Source organism: Sphaerodactylus townsendi, linkage group LG01, assembly GCF_021028975.2.
Source record: "Sphaerodactylus townsendi isolate TG3544 linkage group LG01, MPM_Stown_v2.3, whole genome shotgun sequence".
In the NCBI taxonomy this organism is placed as follows: Eukaryota; Metazoa; Chordata; class Lepidosauria; order Squamata; family Sphaerodactylidae; genus Sphaerodactylus; species Sphaerodactylus townsendi.
Window position 1 is genome coordinate 83,655,559 of NC_059425.1, and position 24,000 is coordinate 83,679,558.

Below are 24,000 nucleotides of genomic sequence, written 5' to 3' on the forward strand. Positions count from 1 at the left end.
TGAACACTTGTTTCTGGGAGTCAGTCTACATGCTCTGAAAACATGCACTGCAACCAGAAATTGGTCAAAATATTTTCTTTAAAATATATTTTTATTAAAATTGTTTAAATAAAAAGCAGAATACAGGATCTAAAACAAATAAAAACATAGGATGTCCCATTATTTACATTTCAATATTCTTTCTGCTTAATTTATATTTTATCTGCTTTCTAAAGTTCTCTGAACTAAAAACACAAAATAATAAATATGGTTTTCCCTGTTATCTAGTACACTGCAAAAAGCAAAAGACCTACTGATTGTGATGAGTTTTGGATTCCATATAAAACTGTAAGGAAATGACTGAATGTATAAAAGCTTTTTCATTCTGCATTTTGCAAGGCAAATGACTTCAGTTTGTCTCAATAGGAACTGATATCCAAATACATCTGTCTGTTATAATCCCCCACAATCTGGGATGGTGGTGGTACATGTTCAGAAATTATATGGGAGCCAATCTTTAGTGTAAACCTGGGCATCAGCAAATACCTGAGAGATCAAAAACACTGCAATGATCAAAGTAAGACCAAACAAATAACTACAGAATGCTGGAGAGGGAGATCTAGGAGAAAGCTTGGCTCACTGGAATGAGCACCAGCTGAGGTGGCTGAGGGACACTGCTGCCAAGCTAGTGATCAAAGTAACCAAAAGTGAGGTAGAGGGCAAAAAGTTCTAATTCCAATCACTTGTATATGATAGTATAGAAAGAAGGAAAAAGAAGTGGTAGCAGACCACAGCCTGGATACAACTAAAATAATTTATACCAGTTTCAATAAAGGGCAAAAACCTCTGTAGCAAAACACAGGGTTTCAGCACACAAAAGGTATTCTTGAGAGTATGGGTTACAGATAAGAAAAGGGACGAATGCCAAATCCAGAGATTATTTTAGAATATCTATATCCTCGGCGGTTTCCGCATGGGCTGAAAGTAACGGCATCAGCCCGGTAAAACACCATTTTGGCAGGGACCTTTCATACAGGCACCGCTGCCAAATCGATGCAGCAGCGCTCTGTGTCCACCAAAATGGTGTTTTCAAAACTCGCGCGGGAAGCGACTTTTCCTGCAAACGCTAGCTTCCATCCGCTGCCATGCGAACGGCAGTGGGTGGAAGCCGGCGTATTCCCCTCCCTGGCCCCAAATGCCTCCTTACCTCCTGCTGGCAGCTGTCGCTCTGCTGTCGCTCCGAGGAGGCCAGGAGACATGCCCCCTGGCCTCTGTAGCTGCAGCCTTCGCTCTGGCCATGGAGGTGTGTCCCCTGGCCTCCTCAGAGTGACAGCAGAGCGACAGCTGCCAGGAGGTAAGGAGGCATTTGGAGCCAGGGAGGGGAATATGCAGCTGTGCGGAGCCTGCTCCAACAGCTGCGCATCCCATGGGGCCTTTTGGGCAAATGTCGGCATGATTAATGCCGGTGCAGGCTCTCTCTCTCCCTTGGCGGGGCAGAAACAGACCTCCTTTTTGAGCCCCCTAAGGTGGTTAATACAAGGTTACAAAACTATACCTGTGTAGGATCACATTAAAATCCTTCAAGTCAGACTGCCTCACTGTAGTTTAACCACTGTAGTTTAACCATGATGATAAAAAATAAGTCTATACAAAAATTTAATCTATCTGACTATATTCTGAATACTCAAAACAATTAAAACTAAAAAAGATGAAGAATGAAAACTAGAAACTATCTTCAAATAAATAAACAAAAACGACCTCATCTCAGCACACTTATTAATATGCCTACGTGTTGGAGAATTATTTCTCATGAAGTTGTTATTATTGAGTACTAAAAAAAGTGTTTTTAATGCAACATAGGTTATTAAGCCCTAATTTATTTGTACTAGCCTCTGTTAAAAAAGTAATGAGTTACCTTAAGGCAATGAGTTCCCTTCCTTGAAAGATAACGTAGTAGTCATATTGCTTGCTTTCATAAGGGGCATCTGGCAAAGATATTTTTTTTTATCTATTACTACTGCTTTACTTGCCCTTAACTGTTTCAATTTGCCTTTCAAGTTGCTCTAGCTTCCCTCTGAAAATGGACAGACATTTCTTCCACCTCATGAAGAGTTTTACAGAATAAGGGAGAATGAAAGTTTGCCCCTTTGGATGTTCCAAAATCGAGAATATCTAGAATTGGCCTTTCTGACTCACAGACTGTTTGCAAATATCAAAATTAATTCAGTGATCATAATGCTAAAAACATTATTGACTAATAACAATGTATAATAGTAAACTTGGTTAAGAGATGCCCAGAATTTTAGATTCTGCATATATAAGTAAGATAGAGTACATCACTTTGAAAAAGGTACTGAGAATATGAAGCAGTTCAAGAAATTGACATATTTGGAGGCCAAATGATTAAGACTTCAATCCTTAAAACACTTTTCTGGGATTAAGTCCCACTGAATAAAATTCAACTTAGTTCAGGGTTTACCTGCTTATGATTGCTCCCTAAATTAATTATTATCTTTTTAAAAATGTAAAATATGAGGAATGTAAGGCAGTAAAAGCTTTGCTGTAGACATTTACATATTTAGAGAAACCAAAAGAATGTATTATGGTGTCACATATTCTTCTATCATAGGGATAAAACCCATGTTGGGTGGGAACTTCACATGGTAGAAGTGCGGGTTATTTGGTAATCATGTTATCTGCGATTCTTTTGTGTTAATGCGCCTTACAGCTGCAGCCCAAGTGAATGACCGGGGCTGTGAGGCACATTAACACAAATGAATCTCAAATCACGATTCTCTCCCCGCCCCGGCTCCCTTCTGCAGAGCTGGGGAGGGGAAATGGGCCATTCCATGGACTTGGCGGTCACAGCTGCACTTCGCAGGCAGGCAGGGAAGGAAAGGCAGCTGGGAAGAGAGAAAGAGACATGCTGCCATGCAAACGGTGCGCACCCCATTCACACGACTGGCTGTCCACGGGTCGGGATGTGGGGTGGGGTTCTAGTAACCCACCTCTCACCTGAGTTTTTGGCCTGTGAGGAAAGGGCCACAGTGAGGCTGCAGTATAAAAGTGAACTAAAAACTTTATCCTCCCATACACAAGGAGTTCAGATGACAGAAATATAAAACTGTATTTTACTGTACTAAGTTTGTACATGGTATTAGACAAAAAAAGGAATGTTACTACATTTTTCCAGCTATTTTTACTATATAAACTTACTACAGTTTCTTAAGCTTTTAAAAGATTCAGTCAAGTTACAGGTGCTTTAGATGAGGGGCAGGCCAAAGGTTGAGGGTAGGCCACCTTCTGGTGATTCACCTAATGCCTCCTGGTTGCTGAAATTCTTGCAAACTATTTTGGACTATAGGCATATTAGTCTGATCCAGCATGGCATAATAACACAGTTTTTCTCACAGAGTAATTATGCCTTAGCCACTAAGAGATCCTGATTCTTATACACTCTTGATTTGTAAATATGAAGCATATCAGAAAGAGCATGACAATTTTAATGCAGAAGTAGATAACGTAATTCCAGTCAGCCCTTTATTTTAGAAATCATGGAGAAAAACCTTGGGAGAAAAATGCTATATTTTTCCTTTGGAGAATAAATGTACTTTCATCGCACCAAGAAAAAAAAAAGAGTTTAGGAATTGATCATACACAGGGATGCCTCAAAGAGAGCCAAATACTGCGCTAAAGATAAGGAGAATTTTTCCCCATGGAAAGGGGTTTTGTTATCATCATCTTAAATACCACTACAAAGCTCCAAAAGCCCTATTTTTGAAGAAGACGCAGTCATCAGAACCAAGTATAGGGTGAAGTAAAGAATGCACAGATGGAACCAACATGAAATAAATATTTTAACTGAGAGGTGAAAAAATCAAAATAGAATATCTGATAGTTCATAAAAATGAATTGATAATTATAAATATATAAACTCATTCTATACAATGTATTGTCAACGGCTTTCACGGCCAGATTCAACTAGTTGTTGTGGGTTTTCCGGGCTGTGTGGCCATGGTCTGATAGATCTTGTTCCTAATGTTTTGCTTTCATCTGTGGCTGGCATCTTCAGAGGTGTTTCACAGAGAGAAGTCTGTTACCCGCTGTGTCCAGTGTGTAACAAGTGTGTACACTTCTGAATATGCCAGCCACAGATGCAGGTGAAACATTAGGAACAAGATCTACCAGACCATGGCCACACAGCCCGGAAAACCCACAACACTCATTCTATACATTTATTATACTGCTATGATGAAGAGTGAACAAGAGTAAAAGTTGAAATCTATCTATCAAATCACAGTGAAATAGAACAGAAGGCTCAACATCTGAAATGGCAAGTTGTAAAGGAAAGAAAAACTATTATAAACATCAATCTTCAAGTTAAGAATGGATTACCAAAGTTGTACAAATGCCATCCAAGTAATACAAAATATCACTTTAGACTATTTTCCATTCTTTAAATGTGTACATTCTGTTAACTTAGCCAATTTTACAGCTTGTTAGTCCAGACTGTCTTAATCCATTCCTTGATAGAAAGGTTTTTGGCAACCTACCCGTTTTTAGGCACCGGTTTTTATTATGTTAACATATGTTAACATAGCCATATGTTAACATAGCCTTATGTTAACATAGCCTTAGATTACAATTATATTTTGCACAAATTCTAGCAATACAATATGGGGATTTTTAGGTAATTGATCTGATAACACATAAGCTGTTGCCAAGACTGTCCTGAAGCATTTTGACCCAAAGGTCTTATTCAGAGGTCAAAACTTATAAAGGTATAGATACACACATACAAAATTACAAATCATACATTACATTATTAGAGCAGAAATAACTAAACCGGTTTTAAGCAGGGTCAGAGTACTATCAACCTGTCTACACCAGATCAAATTTCACAGTCTATGTGTATGTCAGTACTGAGTCAAATAAGAACTGGCATACACAGTAGAGAAGACCTTTGGGTCAAACCACATCAGGTCAATCTGGGCAACAGCTTATGTGCTATCGGATCAACATTTTTAAAAGTTTGTGTGCCATTATTATGTGTTTGTTTTAAATTATTGGAGATACAACTCTAAGGCTGTTTCCGCACAGGCAGAAAACAGCACCCTAGGGATGGTAAAAACACCATCCCTAGGGTGCTGTTTACACAGCTGGGTTTGCACAGCTGTGCTCACCCCACCCCAATCAGTGTGAAAATGCTGCTTTTGAAACTCGCTCCCTGGGCGAGTTTTTCAAAAGCATTGTTTTTGTGCCGACGCAGTGCGAAGTGCACTGGCATGAAGGCACTGCTTTTGGCCCCTCCATTCCTGTTCACCTATCTCTCCTCCCTGTGCAGCTCTAGATGGCTGGAGGAACACACCCATGCTGCTCTTCAACCCCCAAAGGTCAGAGGGCAGCATGGACATGTCCCTCCAGCCATCCAGAGCTGTGCAGGAAGGAGAGGTAGATGAATGGGACAACCCATTGGTGGCTCCATGTGGAGCTGTCTCTGTGGGTCACAGCAGCCTTGGTGCTGCCTGCACAAGATCGTGCAAACATTCTCTTGCATCTACCTGCATGAATTATGCTGGTGGAGAGCTGTTTCTGCCGCCGTGCAGAAATGGCCCTAGATTTATATTTCCATTGAATTTCCATGATTTTAAATGGTAATTTTAAAAAATTCCATAATTTTAAATTTAAATTTTAAACATGGCCTGAGGCCCTCATACCTATGAGACCCCCTTACCCCTTGTGTCCCGACTCGACCTCTCCGTTCGGCAGAAGCAAATTTGCTGGTGGTCCCCCACCCCTCTATGATGTGGCTGGCCTCCACCTGGGCCAGGGCTTTTATGACTTTGGCCCCTGCCTGGTGGAATGCTCTTTCTCCAGCTGTTAGGGTTCTGTGGGACCTTGGTGAGTTCTGCAGGGCCTGCAAAACTGAGCTGTTCCACCGGGCTTTTTGGGGGGGGGCTGGCTGCTGAATCACCACCCCTCCTGATGCCCTATTTATCATCTGTCTCCATCTTCAACAGTCTGCTGGTCCCCTCCCAGGGCTTAGGACCAGACACCATCCATCAAATTATAAATGGGTTGTACTGTATTGCTGCTACTGATTTTATTGTAATAACTGATTTTAATGGGGTTATTTGATTTGTTTTTTGTATTTGTACTTTTTTGTTCTGTCTGACCTGTACACCACTCTGAGCCCTTCAGGGATAGAGTGGTTTATCAAATAGAACATATAAATAAAATAAACATAAATGTTTTTAGTATAATTCTTGTGAGTACAGTATAATAAAAATATTTTGTATATACTTAAGTTTTTAATATTCCCACAGCTTTTTTCAACCCTTCGATTCTTTGTTTATTTTATAGGTTGGATTTGTGTTTCTTTTTGTTTGTGAGAGTCATCCAGACAAAGACAGAATTAATGAACAATTACTCCTAAATTTTAAAGAAAATTTGTCTGTATTACAACTGTTAATTTATGTTTAGTGTTAAGTTAAATGCCCTAGCATTCTTTCTCTCACAAAATTTGTATTATGATGAAATGCTAATATGCAAGCACTGTACAGGTATATCGTTTCCGAGTGGCTAGTAGTATCCTGTGCTAGCAAGTGACATGTTCACCACATGCTTCTGCTGTGTTCCACTGGTTACTTAGAAGCTGAACTCCTGCATGCTGCTGCAGTTACAGCCCTGATAGATAGTGCCAGTCCCTCCCAATGTCCGCTGATAGGGGTGTAGCCTCACTTTGCCCCATCAGTATCACACACCAGTGGAGACTGACATAGTCCTTCTATCCTAACCCATGAGTCCTCACTTTGGGGGGCTTAGAGAAGGTGACCCCTGCCAACTAAAGGAAGAGGAGAGATGCATGCCTGTCTAGGCAAGATAAGAAAGAACAATAACTTCTGTAACTGCTGACTGAAATCAACTTTAGTCACATTGATGAATTTAATCAGGTCATGTTGGTCAATTTAAGATATCTGGTGACTGTAATGAAATAGATTGATTTCTGTAGAAAAGAAAAGCATCCTAGTTTTGTTTCTAGGTAAGAAGTAGTGATTACAGTAATATTAACCAGCACCTATAATTTCATTTGCAGTAATATTAACCAGCACCTATACTATACCATAACAAAGAAGTATCCTTTTAAATCCCATTTCAGGGAGAGGTTAACACTCCTTTTTTTCTAGTTTGCAGAAGGAGGGAAATTAAAATAATGGAGAATAGCTGTCCATTCATAATAATTTACAGAAGTGGGATAGGGGGTGGGGCTTTTTTTGTCTATTTGAAAAATCAGAAAGCTAATGATGTCAAAAAGAGTGTAAAATTAATATAATACTTGTAGAAGAATGATCCAAATTCAAATTTGAAGAAGAACATGCATTCCTAACTTGCATGTGCACATAGCAACAAAATCATAAAAAAGCCTTTTTCAAAGAGCAAAACAGAAAAACAACAACCAAGGGTAGTACTATTTTACCAACAGTGGGGACCAGGAAGTAGGGGGCTATTGCTGGTTAAAAAGGATAGTTGGAGATTATGAAGTCATAGTAAATTATTTTAATGAATTTGACCTGTCTCAGTATAAATAGTAAGGTCTGTGGTTGTAAACCTAATCACAGCATATCATTTGAACATATGATACCACTATACTAGTAAGCAACCATATAGGCTACAATTTACTTGAAATAGAAATGGTTTGTATTACTCAATTTTCACTATCATAATCTGCATTTTATGTAACAGTCATTACATAATCCACAGATAGTATTAAAATTATAAAAACTAAATGAATACATTAATTCGTTTAGCTTAGCATGTTTTTACACCATATATAATGAAAGCTTCGAAGCTTGATTAGCAGTGACTAAAATCATGGGGAGAACAGCGTTTGTTCATAAAAGAAAATATATTGCTCTTGAAACTAAAAAGTCTCTGAAATTTTTAAAAACAATCCTCAGTAAACTTCTCCAAGATGTGGGGTCTAACAAAACTAAGTGTAACAATATTAGACCCACATATATACACACACATATTATTTTACCTTGCTGCGTTGGGATCCTGTGACCTTAAGGAAAGGTGAGGATAAGAAGTGAAACAGCAATAAGAAAAGTGTCCAAAATACTCTGATGACAATTGAATATCCAAATGCATATTCTAAATTGTATTTCCTTTTAAAAATACTGGTTTCCATATAGCCCTTATTGCAACTTTACAAACAAACACTGAAACAAATTAGATAATAAGCAAGTTGCTTACCTGACACTGGTGGATGGATAAGAGATCTGAGGTCTGAATCTGCACAAATCTAGCTTTGCAACATTCTAGAGCTTCAGCTCAGGTGCTTCTGCTCCCTATTTCTACTGAAGGGACAGTGCCAAGTGAGTGCACATGCTATCTGAGATGGAACAAGAACCTTCCTCATTTCCTTCTTAACTGCTTTCATGAAATACCTATGAGCCACTGCAGTGGAAAATGTCAGTAAGTTGTGTGACATAGCCACTAGGAGAAGTAAGCTACAAGTAAGAAACCAATTTCTTCTTCATGATCTTTGTGCTGTCACACATAAGGGAGATGGGCAAGTTGACATATCTGAAAGAGGGAGCTGTATCCTCATAGGAACAGACTATGTAACACCATTTGATCGAAGCACATGTCTGTTTGGAAACCAGATGTTTGGGGCATAATAATTCAGAAAACTGGATGGTAGAGTCCACACTGTAGATCTATAAACAGACAGGTCTCTCAACAAGGCTTTGGGGGTGAAGAACCTGTACTTGGAGCAGCCTGTGACACACAGTGCTTGTTTAGTCAATTGTAATAGCAGGACAAACCACAGCTGGCATGGACAACATGGTATGACGATGAAGGCAGCATGGTGCTAACAGATTTTTCAAGGTCTTGAGAGATCAAGGCCAGATGAGTGAGAAGCACACAAACTAATCCCTGTCCGTCACCTTATGAAGCCATCCCTCATGGAACTGGAAAATGGCAAGTAAAATGATTAAGCTGTTGAAGAACCTTTTACACAAAGGAAAGCTAAGGAGTTGGGGGCTTTTCCGTTTAGAGAAAAGGCAACTTTAAGGAAAACATAATAGAGGTTTATAAAATGAGGCAAAAAGAACTTTTCTTCCCCTTCCATGTCACTAGAGCTCAGGGACACTCAATTAAGTCAATGAGTATTAGATTTGGGACAGACAAAAGAAAATGCATATTTATTTATTTAACTTGTAGAATTCACTGAAATAATGATGGTCACTAACTTAAGTGACTTTAACAGGAAGTTAGAAAATGTGTCAAGGCCCACCAATGGTAATTAATGAGACCTCCATATTCAGAGGGAGTATAATTCTGAATGTTAATTGATTATAGGATGCAACATCAGTGGGAGGTTTTGGTATTCTTGGCATCTGGGTCAGCTACTGTGGGGAACAGGTTGTTAGAATAAATCAGGGGTCTTCAAACTATGGCCCTCCAGATGTTCATTGACTACAATTCCCATGAGCCCTACCACTTGGCCATGCTGGCAGGGGCTGATGGGAATTGTAGTCCATGAACATCTGGAGGGCCACAGTTTGAAGACCCCTGGAATAAATGAACCACTAGTATAACCCAGGCCATCTGTTCTTGCATTCCTATGTTCCAAAGAAGAAGGAAAGCTGGAGAAAAGAAAGAAAAGGAGACAGAAGACAAGGACAGAAAGCCCAATAACTAATGGCCTTGTTACACCAAATGCAGCTAACAAGGCACATAGAATTGAGGAAATAGGTCCTTACTCCCTAAGATATTTGCAGTCATTCAAGATGACCCCTTAAGAAGGAAGGGTTCCCAGGCTGAAAGCTTTAAAATGTCCCAAAGCTAATTTTACATAGGCATAGATCCAATGTATATGACAGCACAGAGGACTGCAAGGAAGAATGTATCCTATTCTTATAACCTGTGGAATTAGTTCATTGCCTGCTCTCGCCAATAATTTTATTGAAAAATAAAATGGGACATGAAAAATTCACTTAACCTTATGATCCAAACTTCTTGTTTATTTACCTATGTGCTGCAGAAAATAAAATCATGTGTTTCAACCATTTATAAATTACGAAGTGCTGTCAATCTGCAACCAACACAAGGAGACCCCATTCATGGGGAATTCCAGACAAGAGATGAGCAGAGGTAGTTTGCTGATGTCTTCCTCTGTATAGAAGCACTAATCTTTCTTAGAAGTCTCTCATCTAACTACTCACTGTGACTGATTCTGCTTAGTTCTCAAGCTCTGCTGGACCTGGGCTAAACTGGGTTTTACTTCAACCATTATATACAAGAAAAAAACCCTCAGTGACAGATACTGGGTAAAACCTGTCAAATCACTGAACTCTTTGCCTCATGGTTAGCTCATTCTATTACATGCTCAGGTCATCCTTAACATTCTAATTATACAAATACCACCATTCTTAAACACTTTCTGGGTAAAGTAATTTTAAAAATGTGAGAGTTTTCATTAAGTTTACACAACTGAAATAAAGTATTGGATGAAAACAAAGTAGTAATAAATAGCATGGAATTAATGGGCAACAGTGAAGAGTAACAGTGAACAGCAAAGACAGGGCAGGCAAGGAGAGACAATAAAACAGCAGTTCTATATCAAAGTTGCTTGGAAAGTAATTAATATATTTTTTCACATCCCCACATAGTTCCTCTGTAACTAGTGAGGGAAAGGCTTCATGCTTATTTTCCCACAATATGTAATCAATGACTGCCCAAAGATATAATTACTTTTTCATAGTGATCAACATTTTTAAAATGCTACCATTATCATCATTCCTTCTGCTAGGGAACCTGGTAGTCTTGTGCTCAAAACCCAGCACAGAAACAGGAACACACAGATGATAAGATTTCTAAGTACATGGGAAAATATTGTTTTGTAAATTAAAGTTAGGAAGAAATGCGGAAATTTCACTCAAACAATCTGATACAAAATCAGCCTACTCAAGGTATGAGATCAGTTAGAACTGTAGGAAACATATTTCCTCCCGCACCATTAATTGTACACACCAAGGAGTTTTTCACTGAAAATGCACATGAAATCATACTGGCTTTTTAGCATTCTGTAAGTTGCAGTAAAATTACAGTACCCCTATAATAAGGTTTCCAGCCTCCAGGTGGATGAATCTACCCATACTATGAGGTTGAGTAGGTGTCCACAAATCAGTCAAATATATACATGCAACTTACATGCACATGTACTTTAATGGCTCCCAATATACCAATACCTGTATCTTTAAATAAATTCCCCAAAGTTTTCATGGGTAAATCTAAATTATTCAATTTTTATCACTCTAAGAATTGCCCAAACATGGACTCAGAAATGTCTTTGCAGCTTAGACCAGAGCAGAGTATACACCAGAGTCTTGGTATGCGACTCTAGGACTTTAGCAAACATTTTTATTACATTTTTATTACATTTTTATTTTATCTTTATTACATATCATGTTTCTTAATTTGTAGGACAGCCTACAATGCTCATGTTTAGCCATTTGGTATAATTCTTTATTGTGAGCCAGATATTGGGACTAATTTTTTAATGATGTTTAGTTAGCCCATGTTTGGGCAATTTTTGAGTGATAAAAGTTGAATAATTTAGCCTCACACATAAAAGTTTTGGTGAATTTATTTTAAGATACAGGTACTGGTGTACCGGGAGCCATTAAGGTGAATGTGCATGTAAGATGTATCTGACTAACCTTTGGGTGGAGAATGAAGATCCCCTGGAATTACAACTGATCTGCAGTTTACAGAGATCAGTTCCTCTGCAGAAAATGGCTGCTTTGGAGGGTGAACTCTATGGCATTATATTCTGCTGAGTTCCCTCCTCTCCCTGAAACCTCCCTTCCTCAGGCTCACCCCTATAATCCCAGGAATTTCCCAACTCAAAGTTGACCATTCTGCCTGCACAATATGGGGAATAAATAAAAATGCTATGCTGTACTACTAAGGTTTGGGGCTGGGTAAATAGCTTTCTCTTCACTTGCCTGAACCACAGGCCTAATGAACAATGCTAGGCAGTAGAGATTCACAGCTCAGTAAACAAGAAGCAACTCATCTAGGTCATCAGTCTCATACAACTGCTCTACAAGAAAGTGAGGATCTCCTAATTTTATTGCTTCTCATGATCATTTGCATGCCCTGCAAAGGGATTCTTTATTTATCACCCAGAGAATTCTTCTGATCATAGAAGATCAAGTGCAATTGCGGGTGTACTAGAATTCCTTCAGTGCAGAAACCATATACAATTTGATTGTACAAGGCAGTACACTGCCTTAAACAGGAAGTTTTTAAATGTATTTATTTTTGTCCCACTACTTATAGATTATATACAGACTCTGTGTGCAAGTGTGTGTGTGTGTGTTTGGCAAAAAAACCAAACAGGTTTGCCCATCACAGAACAGGAGGGTGGTCAGATGCTGATGTATTTGTTCCCTCCACAGGCAGTGGTACCCCTTAGCCACTTCCTAGGGCCATTCCTCCCCACCCCACCCCACAATCTGGATTGGGCTGCCCATCCACTATAGTTTTTAAATTATATCTCACTGCTACATTTCTCCAAACATTGCATATGGTAACTGCAGTATCAGAAAGCTTTCTAATTGAAAAATACCAATAGATTTGATGTATCTGGGGACAACAACTATTTTGATTTCAGCAGACTAACTCACCTATGACACAACAAGTTTATAATGGTCACAGACTTCAGATCTCTTATACAGCCTTATGGAGGAGTTAGCATTAATGAAATAGAAAAGTAGAAGGCTAAAAGGTTTCATTCTTTCCGGGCAATGAAGCTTCATCAGTGTGATGTGGATTATCAAATTGACCATATTTATTAGAGTGATATCAATAGTGTCTGTCCTGACGTGATCCTACTGGACAAGTATATATTGGTCACAGGCAGTGGTGAGATTGAAAAAACTTAACAACTGGTTCCGCTGGTAGGATTCAAATAATTTAAAAACTGGTTGTTTACAAGTACCATCTTAACAACCGGTTCTGCCAAAGTGGTGCAAAACTGCTGAATCCCACCACTGGTCACAGGGCAATATCAAGCAGAGATTTGGAAATCAAATCAGTTATGACAACACCACAAACCTCACTGTTTCACTGTTTATCAATTATCTAGCCATACTGCACCTTGATGCTGATGGAACTTGGTGAGCAATGTGAACTAAGAAGAATAATTTCCATTTCCCTTGACAATAGGTGGATTATTGTAGGTATCTGGGGTCAACAAGTAAACTGCAGAAACACCAGAAACAGACAGTACCCATGACCCAGATCTGTATCACTTGTCATCTCTAAGGACTGTTCCATACATTTATTGTACTCTTCTTGATCTATGAAATTGTTAATAAATTGGGTCCAATAAACCCGATAGCAAATCTCCCCTAATATACATAAATGATTTTTAAGATCAACAGAGAACACTATCCAATATTTGTATCCTACTTTTGAAGAGCAAGGGCAGAAAAAAAATGATTGGTTTGTTTACTGACAACTTTTGCATAGTGGCCATAATGACATAGAATATTTCCATGGACATTCATTCATCAAAGTCCTCACTGAAGCATATTTTGGAAGCCATATAAAATAACTTAATTAGGCTTGGCATTTAGTATAATTATATGATTGGAGTTTTGATCTGTTTAGTTTGATCTGTTTGGTTTAGTTTATTTAGGCTTATACTAATCAAACAGAGGAAACCTCAAAATAAAAACACTAGTTAGTGAGAAGCTATGAAATAAAGTCTAATCTGTAACAGAGAAAGGGCAGGGTAACCATCTTACTTCAAAACTCTTCACCTCTTCTTCACCTTCATCATCTTCTTCATCATGACAGCTCTGAAATCATGAAAAACAAAAACATTCACAAAAAGTCTTGAAAGCCCAATGCATTTGTTTTGAAGGTAAACTCTCTCACAGTGTTTTTTTTTAAGAAATAAAAGATGTACATAGCTTATACATGTGGATATTGACTTGCAAAATTATGAAATCCTTTCATCTTATTTTTTAATTTAAATGAGAAAATTACCTTTGCCATAATATCAGCATAAGCCATATAAAGGTAATCTTCCTCCAGTTTACTGTGATGTAGAAAAGAAAGAAGAAAGGGTTACCATTGTTATGAAAGTAATATTCTGTGTCAAATAAAAAAAATCAGTGAGGATACACATTGAAAGTTTGTTCCTTGGTCAGCTGGGACTGAGTCTCTACCACCAGTCACCAAGTACTGAGAGAGCATTGTTATGGCCCCTGACATCCCCAGAATATTATTTATATTTATTTTGCTTTAGAAACATATTGGCCAAAAGCCAGTAGTCAAAGCACTCCTCTTTGTGTAGGTAGCAGCATGGTCACTTAATAGCAAGCCAGAGGTCAAAGTTGCTTTAACAAAAGCTGAAGTATAAGAATGAGTTACTCCAAGCACAACCTGGAGGTCTCATTTGGTTTGCATGCTTGATTACCACACCTTGCTAAGAGATACTGTTAAAGACAAAGGATATGGAAAGCCACCTTGCTATCAGATACTGCATTTACTCCGCCCACCCAGGTCAGCAACAAATAATTACTTCACTGCATTTCCCTCCTTTGGAATGATTCTCCTAAACCCCTTGCCTTGTCCTGGTCCAAAGGTCTCAGCTAAAATCGGAATATCTTGGGCAGTAACCTTAAAAGGTTAATCTGCATGGAAGCCTTACAGCAGCTCCTCATTTAGACTGACAATGCAATTTTGGCCCTATTGTCACGGGGTTAGCAATAGGTGAGCTGACTCATCAAGATCAGTTTTTGCACTTTTTCTATCTCTTCTGTCATGCCCTTATATAAAGCAGTGGTGCGACCGCACTTGGAGTACTGTGTTCAGTTCTGGTCTCCACATCTCAAAAAGGATATCGAAGAGATAGAAAAAGTGCAGAGAAGGGCAACGAGGATGATTGAAGGATTGGAGCACCTTCCTTATGAGGAGAGGCTGCAGCGTTTGGGACTCTTTAGTTTGGAGAGGAGACGTCTGAGGGGGGATATGATTGAAGTCTATAAAATTATGCATGGGGTAGAAAATGTTGACAGAGAGAAATTTTTCTCTCTTTCTCACAATACTAGAACCAGGGGGCATTCATTGAAAATGCTGGGGGGAAAAATTAGAACTAATAAAAGGAAACACTTCTTCACGCAACGTGTGATTGGTGTTTGGAATATGCTGCCACAGGAGGTGGTGATGGCCACTAACCTGGATAGCTTTAAAAAGGGCTTGGACAGATTTATGGAGGAAAAGTCAATCTATGGCTACCAATCTTGATCCTCCTTGATCTGAGATTGCAAATGCCTTAGCAGACCAGGTGCTCAGGAGCAGCAGCAGCAGCAGAAGGCCATAGCTTTCACAGTCTGCATGTGAGCTCCCAAAGGCACCTGGTGGGCCACTGCGAGTAGCAGAATGCTGGACTAGATGGACTCTGGTCTGATCCAGCAGGCTAGTTCTTATGTTCTTATGTTCTTATCAGCACCCCCTAACCCAGCACAGATGTGCAGAAATGAAACTTAATGTGATTGGTTCCTTTTCCCGCCAAGGTACGATCTACCCTATGAAAACCTAGCTCACCTGCAACACCTTGCTCATTACTAACCTGTACCTCCCTTGGTCTGGTCAGTTTTGAGACACAATATCGTCCTTCACCAGGTTTCTGTGCTGGCGTAGAATCCCTGCCTTCTACTTCGACTACTTCTGTGAAATCGTTAGGTAATGTATCACCCTGCAATTCCCAATTCCCTCTCTATCCTCCCATCTATATTTCAAATCTTTTTATATACTAGATCTTGAATGTATGTGCACTTGTGCCTTACTGTATGTGTGTGTTTTTGAACCAAAACCATATAAATATTTAAAACTCAATTTGGACTCTTGCGTTACTCTGTGGAATATTCATTGCCAGAATTCCTTCCCCGTATTATACAGTCTAAAAGATCCCTCCTGGCCCCCTCTCACTACCAACCTGAGTGCTCATTTCCCTTTGCTACCTTTAAAACCCGACGTGTGCTGTTACACTCTTAGCAGCTGGTGGAGATTCCCTTTTATAAAGTCCTTACCCCTGTTAGGCCAGTAACAGCATGATGGTCTATAAACTAAGATTTTGAGAGAAAACAGTTAACTCATATTTTAAAATATCTCCCTCACCATTTTTCAGTTAATGCTGTTCGACTGAATAGTAAAATAAGTTGATGCAATGGATCAACTCTTTTAGTACATTCATCATCATCTGGTGGTTCTTCTCCAGGCTTCTATAGAAAAGAGATCACAGAATCACAATAGATAAGGTTACTTGACATATAATAAACATATAGAATCACACTAGGGCATAGCGTTACAACCTTGGAGCCTAAATGTGCTATCAGCATGCCATTGTTGCTAAGGACCAACTTCCTTGCTGGATGAATTAACAGCTATAAATCATCTTGTCTCAATCTTTACAGCAATGCTACTATAAGACTGAAGACAGGGTTCTGTGTCTGCTATGGGCTGTAGGATTTTGGCTGTCCTTGGACAAGTTTGCCTCCTGAACTAGAAAGAGGCAGGGCTGACAATTCTGATAATTCTCTCGCACTCTCCTTAAGTATCTTTGTTGCCTAGTGCAAAATGAAAATGAAACCACTGCAGAAGCAGCCATGTAAATTTCCACTTATTATATCATTTTGTGAGTCTTTTTGATTATAAGCTGCAGTTACCCAAAACAAACTACCATTCTGAAGTCTATGAACTCCAAACCTACTGCTAAATCTTCTATCAATGTATCTTCGAAGTAGTGATCTTCTGTTTCAACCCAGGACTTTTCGTATCCCTGAAGAAAAAGATTGACAGCTCGATGCCTAAAAAAAAAACATTTCTGTTTTTATTTCATTCTAAAGTTCATAAAGACAAATTCCAAATACATACAACTTTTATGCTTCCGTTTCATACTCAGAGCTGTCAGTGAAACCTTATCCTCTAGACTGGGCATTCCTGACATCAAGACTTGCTTATACTGCCATTTGTAAGAAATAGTATTAGAATGCAGATCCTCAAACAACTCTCTATTTCATGTTGGTATCGGGCAACTGCCCTTTCCATTTTGTAGAGCTTTCAATTCTTCTTACTGTCTCAAATACAAGAAGAATGGCACTTGTCAAGAAATTCAATCACTGTCAGAACTTTGGTCAAGTTGCTAAGGTTGTGAAAGGGAACCATTTTAAAACAGGCCTGTAAAAAATTTTCTATCTCCTTTAATTGGAAGGTCCTGTCCTAATTAGATTCTGTTTCACCTGTTTGATGTTGTGAGAACGAGCAGGGAATATTAGTTATCCATCTCAGTCTCTCAAAACATTAAGGAGATGTTGTGATTATCTGTGCCAGGCTGGCCCAAGTCACTAATTGCCTGATGTGTAAGTATGACCAGAAGCTTGGCTCTGGAAAAGTTCCACTTAAATTGGGCTCTAATTGGTTGAATTAGATTCACCTGACAATGACTGATGAATCCTTATAAAAAACTTACTATGGGGCTAGAGTTGCTATTCTATTCAGAACCTACCTGAAATGCTGTAACTTCTCTTTGACTTATGCGTGCTGGAAGAAATTAAGGCCAACGCTAAATGGATTCTAAGGAATATGCTTATATTTGCATATTTGTGAATGCTTTATCCTATCTTGTTTCAGATAATTTTCTGCTATTTATGCAGATGTTATTCATGCTGAAAGACTTTTCACGTTGACTTTTTTTACTTTTTAAAAATAAAACTTTAAAAAAAATTATTTAGTCTGCTTTGTGTCCACTTAATCTCAAGAACCCATGTGAGTCAGGTGGCAAAAGCCTAGGCTGCCTTTTGACAGCACTGATGTTTGCCTTCAGAGTTCCATTGCCTTTCACTGTGTCTTTTAAATAGTGTAAAATCAAGCTGTTGTTGCATGGTCATACATTAAATATGCCAGTGTTAAAACCAATTATATTTTTTTTTCCTGAGACTCTTCTAGAGAGCTTATGAACTTTACATTCTTTCTCATCTCCAGACTAAACTGTTTACCGTTCTTATACATACACACTTTAGCTTCAATACATCTCTCTCTCTGCATGTTAACTTCAATATTTGAAGGTAGCATTTCAGAACAGGTTGAAATTCAAGTCATGCTGATTTCAATAGGATGGATAGCCTGATCCTATGGATGTGTAGCCAGTGGTAAGTCCCAAGGAGTTCAATGGAACTTACTCAGAGGTATGCATTGGATTGAAGTTCTGTGCTGAATTTTTGTTCAGTGGAACCCTGAGAGTGCAATCCTATTCATTATTATACCTTCTCTTTCATGAGATCACACATACCGTGGAAGATTGTACAGTGGTGCCATTCTGAAGCAAGCTACTACAGCTCGTTTTCTTTGTTTGGACAGAAGTTTATGCCATACAGCTTTCTTTGACCTCTGAGGATGTTCAACCTGTAGAGCAAATGGAAATGGAAATGAACTATCTCTTATAGACTGCACCACCCCCTTCACACTGGTGCTGCTGTACTGCTGTTCTAGATCTGCCAACTGATATTTTGCTTTGCCATTCCAGAGCTGCCCACAATGCAACAAACCACTTAGGGGGCAGCTTAGGTGCATCATTACTGCACTGTCCCCAGCATGCTGAAGCTGCCCCCTTTGAATTGCATTGCTCTTGACCATGCAAGGAAAAGGTCTATTTTGCTCAGTACAAGAACAAGATTTAATATTATGCTTGAAATATGCAACAGGTTTTTTATCAAATATATTTATGAAATGTGTGACCTCAAGGAATAAAAATATGATCGAAAACCGCCTCAAGAACTAAGCAAATCAAGAAATTGTCCACACTGGTATGCCTGTGCTAATGCAAATCCTCAGGCCATACTAGGGATGTGCACTTAAAAAGGGGGGTTTATACTGTTATTCCAGGTTATTCAGTTTCCCATACCATTTCAGAATTTGGATTAGGTTTCTGCTGGAATTCCAAAATTTTTCAAGTCCATTATGCTTTATAAGGGACATTTTCCACAATGCTGGAGTGATTGCTTTTCAAGTAACTGACATTAAAGGACCCCCTCCTCCATTTCAAGAAAATTGGGCCTAATTCTATAGGCCCCTGAAAAAGTCTGTCTCCACTATTGACAATGGGAAAATCTGTCTCCACTATTGGCAATGGGAAAGAAAAAAACGATGGTTTTTCCTGAGCAAAGAAGCCAATAGCCAAATACACAAGAACAATTATTGGCCACAAGTCTCTAACTGCAAGCAGCACCAACAAGGCCAACACAACCCATGTCAAACCAAAAAATCCAAGCCAAGCCAACTTAAGCAAAGGATACCATTACAGGCTTAACCAGAACTATAACATTGAATTTTAAAAAGGCCTATGAGCCTTAAAATACTGACTCTGAAAACTCCCCAAAATACCCAGCATTTTTCAGGACCCAAACATCAGTATTCCAAAAAAAAAAATCCAGATATAATTCCAGATAGTGATAAGGTATTTTGCAGATCTATAATTGGGCAAGAAATATTCAAATGCACATTCCCTAGGCTGTATGTGATTAACACCCACAATATCTCAACTGCATTAAAAAATTAGCCCATGAAATATGACACATTAAAGCAACTAATGGAAAATTGGTTGAAGTCATTTATGGAGAGTATTTAGCAGGAAATAATACTGATGATGGAGAGAGAATCATGGTGGCCCTTCACTGGTAACACCACCATTCAATTTCCTTCATTACTGACATTCTGGTACTAGGTAAAGTGAGCAGGTGGCTGTCATGGACAGAGAGATGGATGAAGTAGAATATTGATTCTATGGCACATTATTATTATTATTATTATTATTATTATTATTATTATTATTATTATTATTATTATTATTATTATTATTATTTATTTGATTTAATATACCGCCCAATCCCCAAAGGGCCCCAAAGGACGTCATGAGATAGTCATATCAAAACAAACATTGGAGGGCAAACCCTCTGAAATCTGACCATAACTATTCCATCTATTAATTTCATTAATAGAGAACCAGTCTCAAGAAAGGTATTCGACAAGCCAAGATGAGTTATAAGAGAAAAATTGAGGATTATTTTAATAATAACAACATGAGGCAAGTGTGGCAGGGAATACAACAAATTACCAACCATAAACCAAACAATGACATTCCTATAGATGGGGATGCTTCTCTGGCAGAGGAGCTAAATCACTTTTTTGCCCGCTTTGAAACAGGTCTATCAGAAGGTGATGACACACAGCCACTAGGTGATTGTAGCTCACACCTCACCGTGGAGGAACATGAGGTGAGGCAAGTTTTGAGGGCTGTGAATCCAAGGAAGGCGGCTGGACCGGATGGTATTCCCGGTCAGGTGTTAAAGGAATGTGCTAACCAACTGGCTGGTATTTTTACTGGGATCTTTAATCAATCTTTATCCCAGTCCACCATTCCATCTTGTTTGAAGGCTGCCATCATTGTTCCACTACCAAAGAGATTTCCTGCTGACAATCTTCAGGATTATAGACCAGTGGCACTCACCCCCATCATCATGGAGTGTTTTGGAAAACTGGTCCATAAGCATATTAGTTCTTGCCTTCCAGATAGATTTGATAAACATCAGTTCGCATATCGGACAAACAGATCTACGGAGGACGCCATTGCCATTAGTCTCCACACTGCTTTGACGCATTTGGAAAAACAGGGGAATTATGTGTGAATGCTCTTTGCGGACTTTAGTTCCGCATTTAATACAATCTTGCCACAAAGACTGGTGACAAAACTTGTGGATCTTGGACTCTCACATTCAATCTGTTTGTGGATTAGGGACTTCTTGCCTGGACGTTCCCAGAGGGTTCGACTGGGAAATCGGGTTTCCTCAGTTCTTACTCTAAATATGGGAAAGCCACAGGGCTGTGTGTTGAGTCCTTTATTGTTCTTCCTTTATACATATGATTGTACTCCTGTCTATTATAGTAACACCATTATCAAATTCGCCGATGACACAACGGTGGTGGGGCTCATCTCTGGAGGGGATGAGTCTGCCTAACGGAGTGAGGTGGACCGACTGCTCTCATGGTGCAGGGAAAATAACCTGGTTCTTAATACTAACAAGACAAAGGAGCTTATAGTGGACTATAGAAGGAATAGTTCAGAAATTCAGCCCTTGACTATAAATGGAGATCAAGTAGAGCGGGTGGCTAGTTTTAAATTTCTGGGTGTCATGATTAAAGAGGACTTCACCTGGGGCATACAGACTGCCGCGGTGGTTAAAAAGGCCCAGCAAAGACTGTACTATCTGAGACTTTTAAGGAAGCAACAACTGGATGGAAAACTCCTGGTGTCCTTTTACCGCTGTGCTATAGAGAGTGTCTTAACCTACTGCATCTGTGTACGGTTCTCCAGTTGCACAGTGGCAGATAGGAAGGCGCGCCAAAGGGTGATCACTACTGCACAAAGGATTATCAGCTGCCCTCTCTCCTCCTTGGAAGAACTCTATAATTCCCGAAGCCTAAAAAAAGCCCAAAATATTCTGAGGGACCCGTCTCATCCAGCACACTCTCTTTTTGAACTGCTACCATCTGGTAGGCGATACAGGACTATCAAATCTAGGACAAAGAGGCTTAGAGACAGCTTCTACTCTAGAGCTGTGGCTATGATAAACTCCGCGGCTTCGTGTTGATGTGTTTGGGGCTGTGTAGGGATGGGTGGAGGAAGGGGAAAGTGAGTATGGGGTATGAGTCTGAAATTGTATGAGTATGATGTATTGTATGAAATTGTATGAGTATGATGTATGAGTCTGAAATTGTGTGCATCGAGGAATGCTGCTGTAAATTTCATTGTGCGTGCACAATGACAATAAAATGCTTATGCTTATGCTTCATGATGGCTTCATAAGAGGATGAAGGTTTCATCAGCCACAATAAAGAACATGAACATAAGAACATAAGAACATAAGAACAAGCCAGCTGGATCAGACCAGAGTCCATCTAGTCCAGCTCTCTGCTACTCGCAGTGGCCCACCAGGTGCCTTTGGGAGTTCACATGTAGGATGTGAAAGCAATGGCCTTCTGCGGCTGTTGCTCCCGAGCACCTGGACTGTTAAGGCATTTGCAATCTGAGATCACGGAGGATCAAGATTGGTAGCCATAAATCGACTTCTCCTCCATAAATCTGTCCAAGCCCTTTTTAAAGCTATCCAGGTTAGTGGCCATCACCACCTCCTGTGGCAGCATATTCTAAACACCAATCACACGTTGTGTGAAGAAGTGTTTCCTTTTATTAGTTCTAATTCTTCCCCCCAGCATTTTCAGTGAATGCCCCCTGGTTCTAGTATTGTGAGAAAGAGAGAAAAATTTCTCTCTGTCAACATTTTCTATAATTTTATAGACTTCAATCATATCCCCCCTCAGACGTCTCCTCTCCAAACTAAAGAGTCCCAAACGCTGCAGCCTTTCCTCATAAGGAAGGTGCTCCAGTCCCTCAATCATCCTCGTTGGCCTTCTCTGCACTTTTTCTATCTCTTCAATATCCTTTTTGAGATGTGGCGACCAGAACTGAACACAGTACTCCAAGTGCGGTCGCACCACGGCTTTATATAAGGGCATGACCATCTTTGCAGTTTTATTATCAATTCCTTTCCTAATTATCCCCAGCATAGAGTTTGCCTTTTTCACAGCTGCCATATATTGAGTTGACATTCCCATGGAACTATCAACTAAGACGCCCAAATCCCTTTCCTGGTCTGTGACTGATAGCACTGACCCCTGTAGCGTGTATGTGAAGTTTGGATTTTTTGCCCCTATGTGCATCACTTTGCATTTTGCTACATTGAACTGCATTTGCCATTTCTTAGCCCACTCACCTAATTTATCAAGGTCCGCTTGGAGCTCCTCGCAATCCTTTGTGGTTCTCACCACCCTACATAATTTGGTATCATCTGCAAACTTGGCCACCACGCTACCCACCCCTACTTCCAGGTCATTTATGAACATGAACATGAAACATGAAAAGAAAACCACAAAGAACATGACAGATATTCCTCCTGGAGCTAAATTATAAGAGTGATGACTAAGAAAATATCATATTATTAATTCCTATTTGTTTTGGCTCCCAAAAGGAATTCTTGGTCCCCTTGGAACAGGAAGCAGGGATACATCAAAAGCCAGTTGGAGGGACAAATCAACAAAATTGCTCAGACTTCAACCATGGAAATACTCTGCTTGATCATTCCTAAGTGCTAGGCAATGGCTCTTTCCAATGTGAATAAAAAAACCCTGTGATTTCTATAGTATCACAGAATGGTATGAATATCATTCTGCCTTAAGCTCCTGGGTGAAGAATAGATGAAAATTACATTCAAGTATGCAGGTAAAAATATTGCCGTCTGAAGTATGCCATTAGGGCAAATAACAATTTGGTGAGTACTCTGAGTACCAACATAAGGCTGAATAGTTCAGCACTGTATGGAAGTGATGGTGGTTAAATAAGAAAGAAAATGCTTTCTGCGGCTGACAGTGATTCTGACATACAAATATGTCCCACAGAGTTCATCAGAGAGCAGAGTCGTGGTTTACATAATGATCAACTTTCTTTGAATCTGTTAAGGTCAGCTTCCTGTTCCAAATGGGAAGAAGAAATCCCTGTGGAAGCCACCCTGTTTACATATCTAGAACTAGCCACTTAAATTTAATACCCCACAAACTTTTAATATATTTCATACACACACACATACTTTTGTTTTTAAAATTGAGGTATCTGTTGACCTCTTAGACATCTAGTCCTTAGTGAGTGCAGCACCTGGACTCAGAGAGCCAACTGGCATTCACTCGGCTTATTATGAGGAAGTGAGAGGCTTAAAGGAAACACACAGTAGGTTTGATAGGGAGGTCGGGTGGATCTGGGGATCCCCTGGAATTACAGTTTTGTCTCCAGACTACAGGATCAGTTGCTCTGAAGGAAATGGATGC

General features: G+C 39.4%; 1 protein-coding gene across 1 annotated transcript in view; it reads right to left on the reverse strand.

The window, feature by feature from the left end:
- Positions 1 to 24,000, reverse strand: part of RYR2 (ryanodine receptor 2) — a 464,284-nt gene that overhangs the window by 78,034 nt on the left and 362,250 nt on the right. Inside the window, exons 76-81 of the mRNA XM_048485659.1 lie at positions 18,359 to 18,471; positions 16,781 to 16,877; positions 16,189 to 16,292; positions 14,053 to 14,104; positions 13,809 to 13,862; positions 8,021 to 8,044 (exon numbers count right to left, since the gene is read on the reverse strand). Of these exons, the coding sequence (XP_048341616.1) occupies positions 8,021 to 8,044; positions 13,809 to 13,862; positions 14,053 to 14,104; positions 16,189 to 16,292; positions 16,781 to 16,877; positions 18,359 to 18,471 (444 nt within the window). The remainder of the gene's footprint in view (positions 1 to 8,020; positions 8,045 to 13,808; positions 13,863 to 14,052; positions 14,105 to 16,188; positions 16,293 to 16,780; positions 16,878 to 18,358; positions 18,472 to 24,000) is intronic.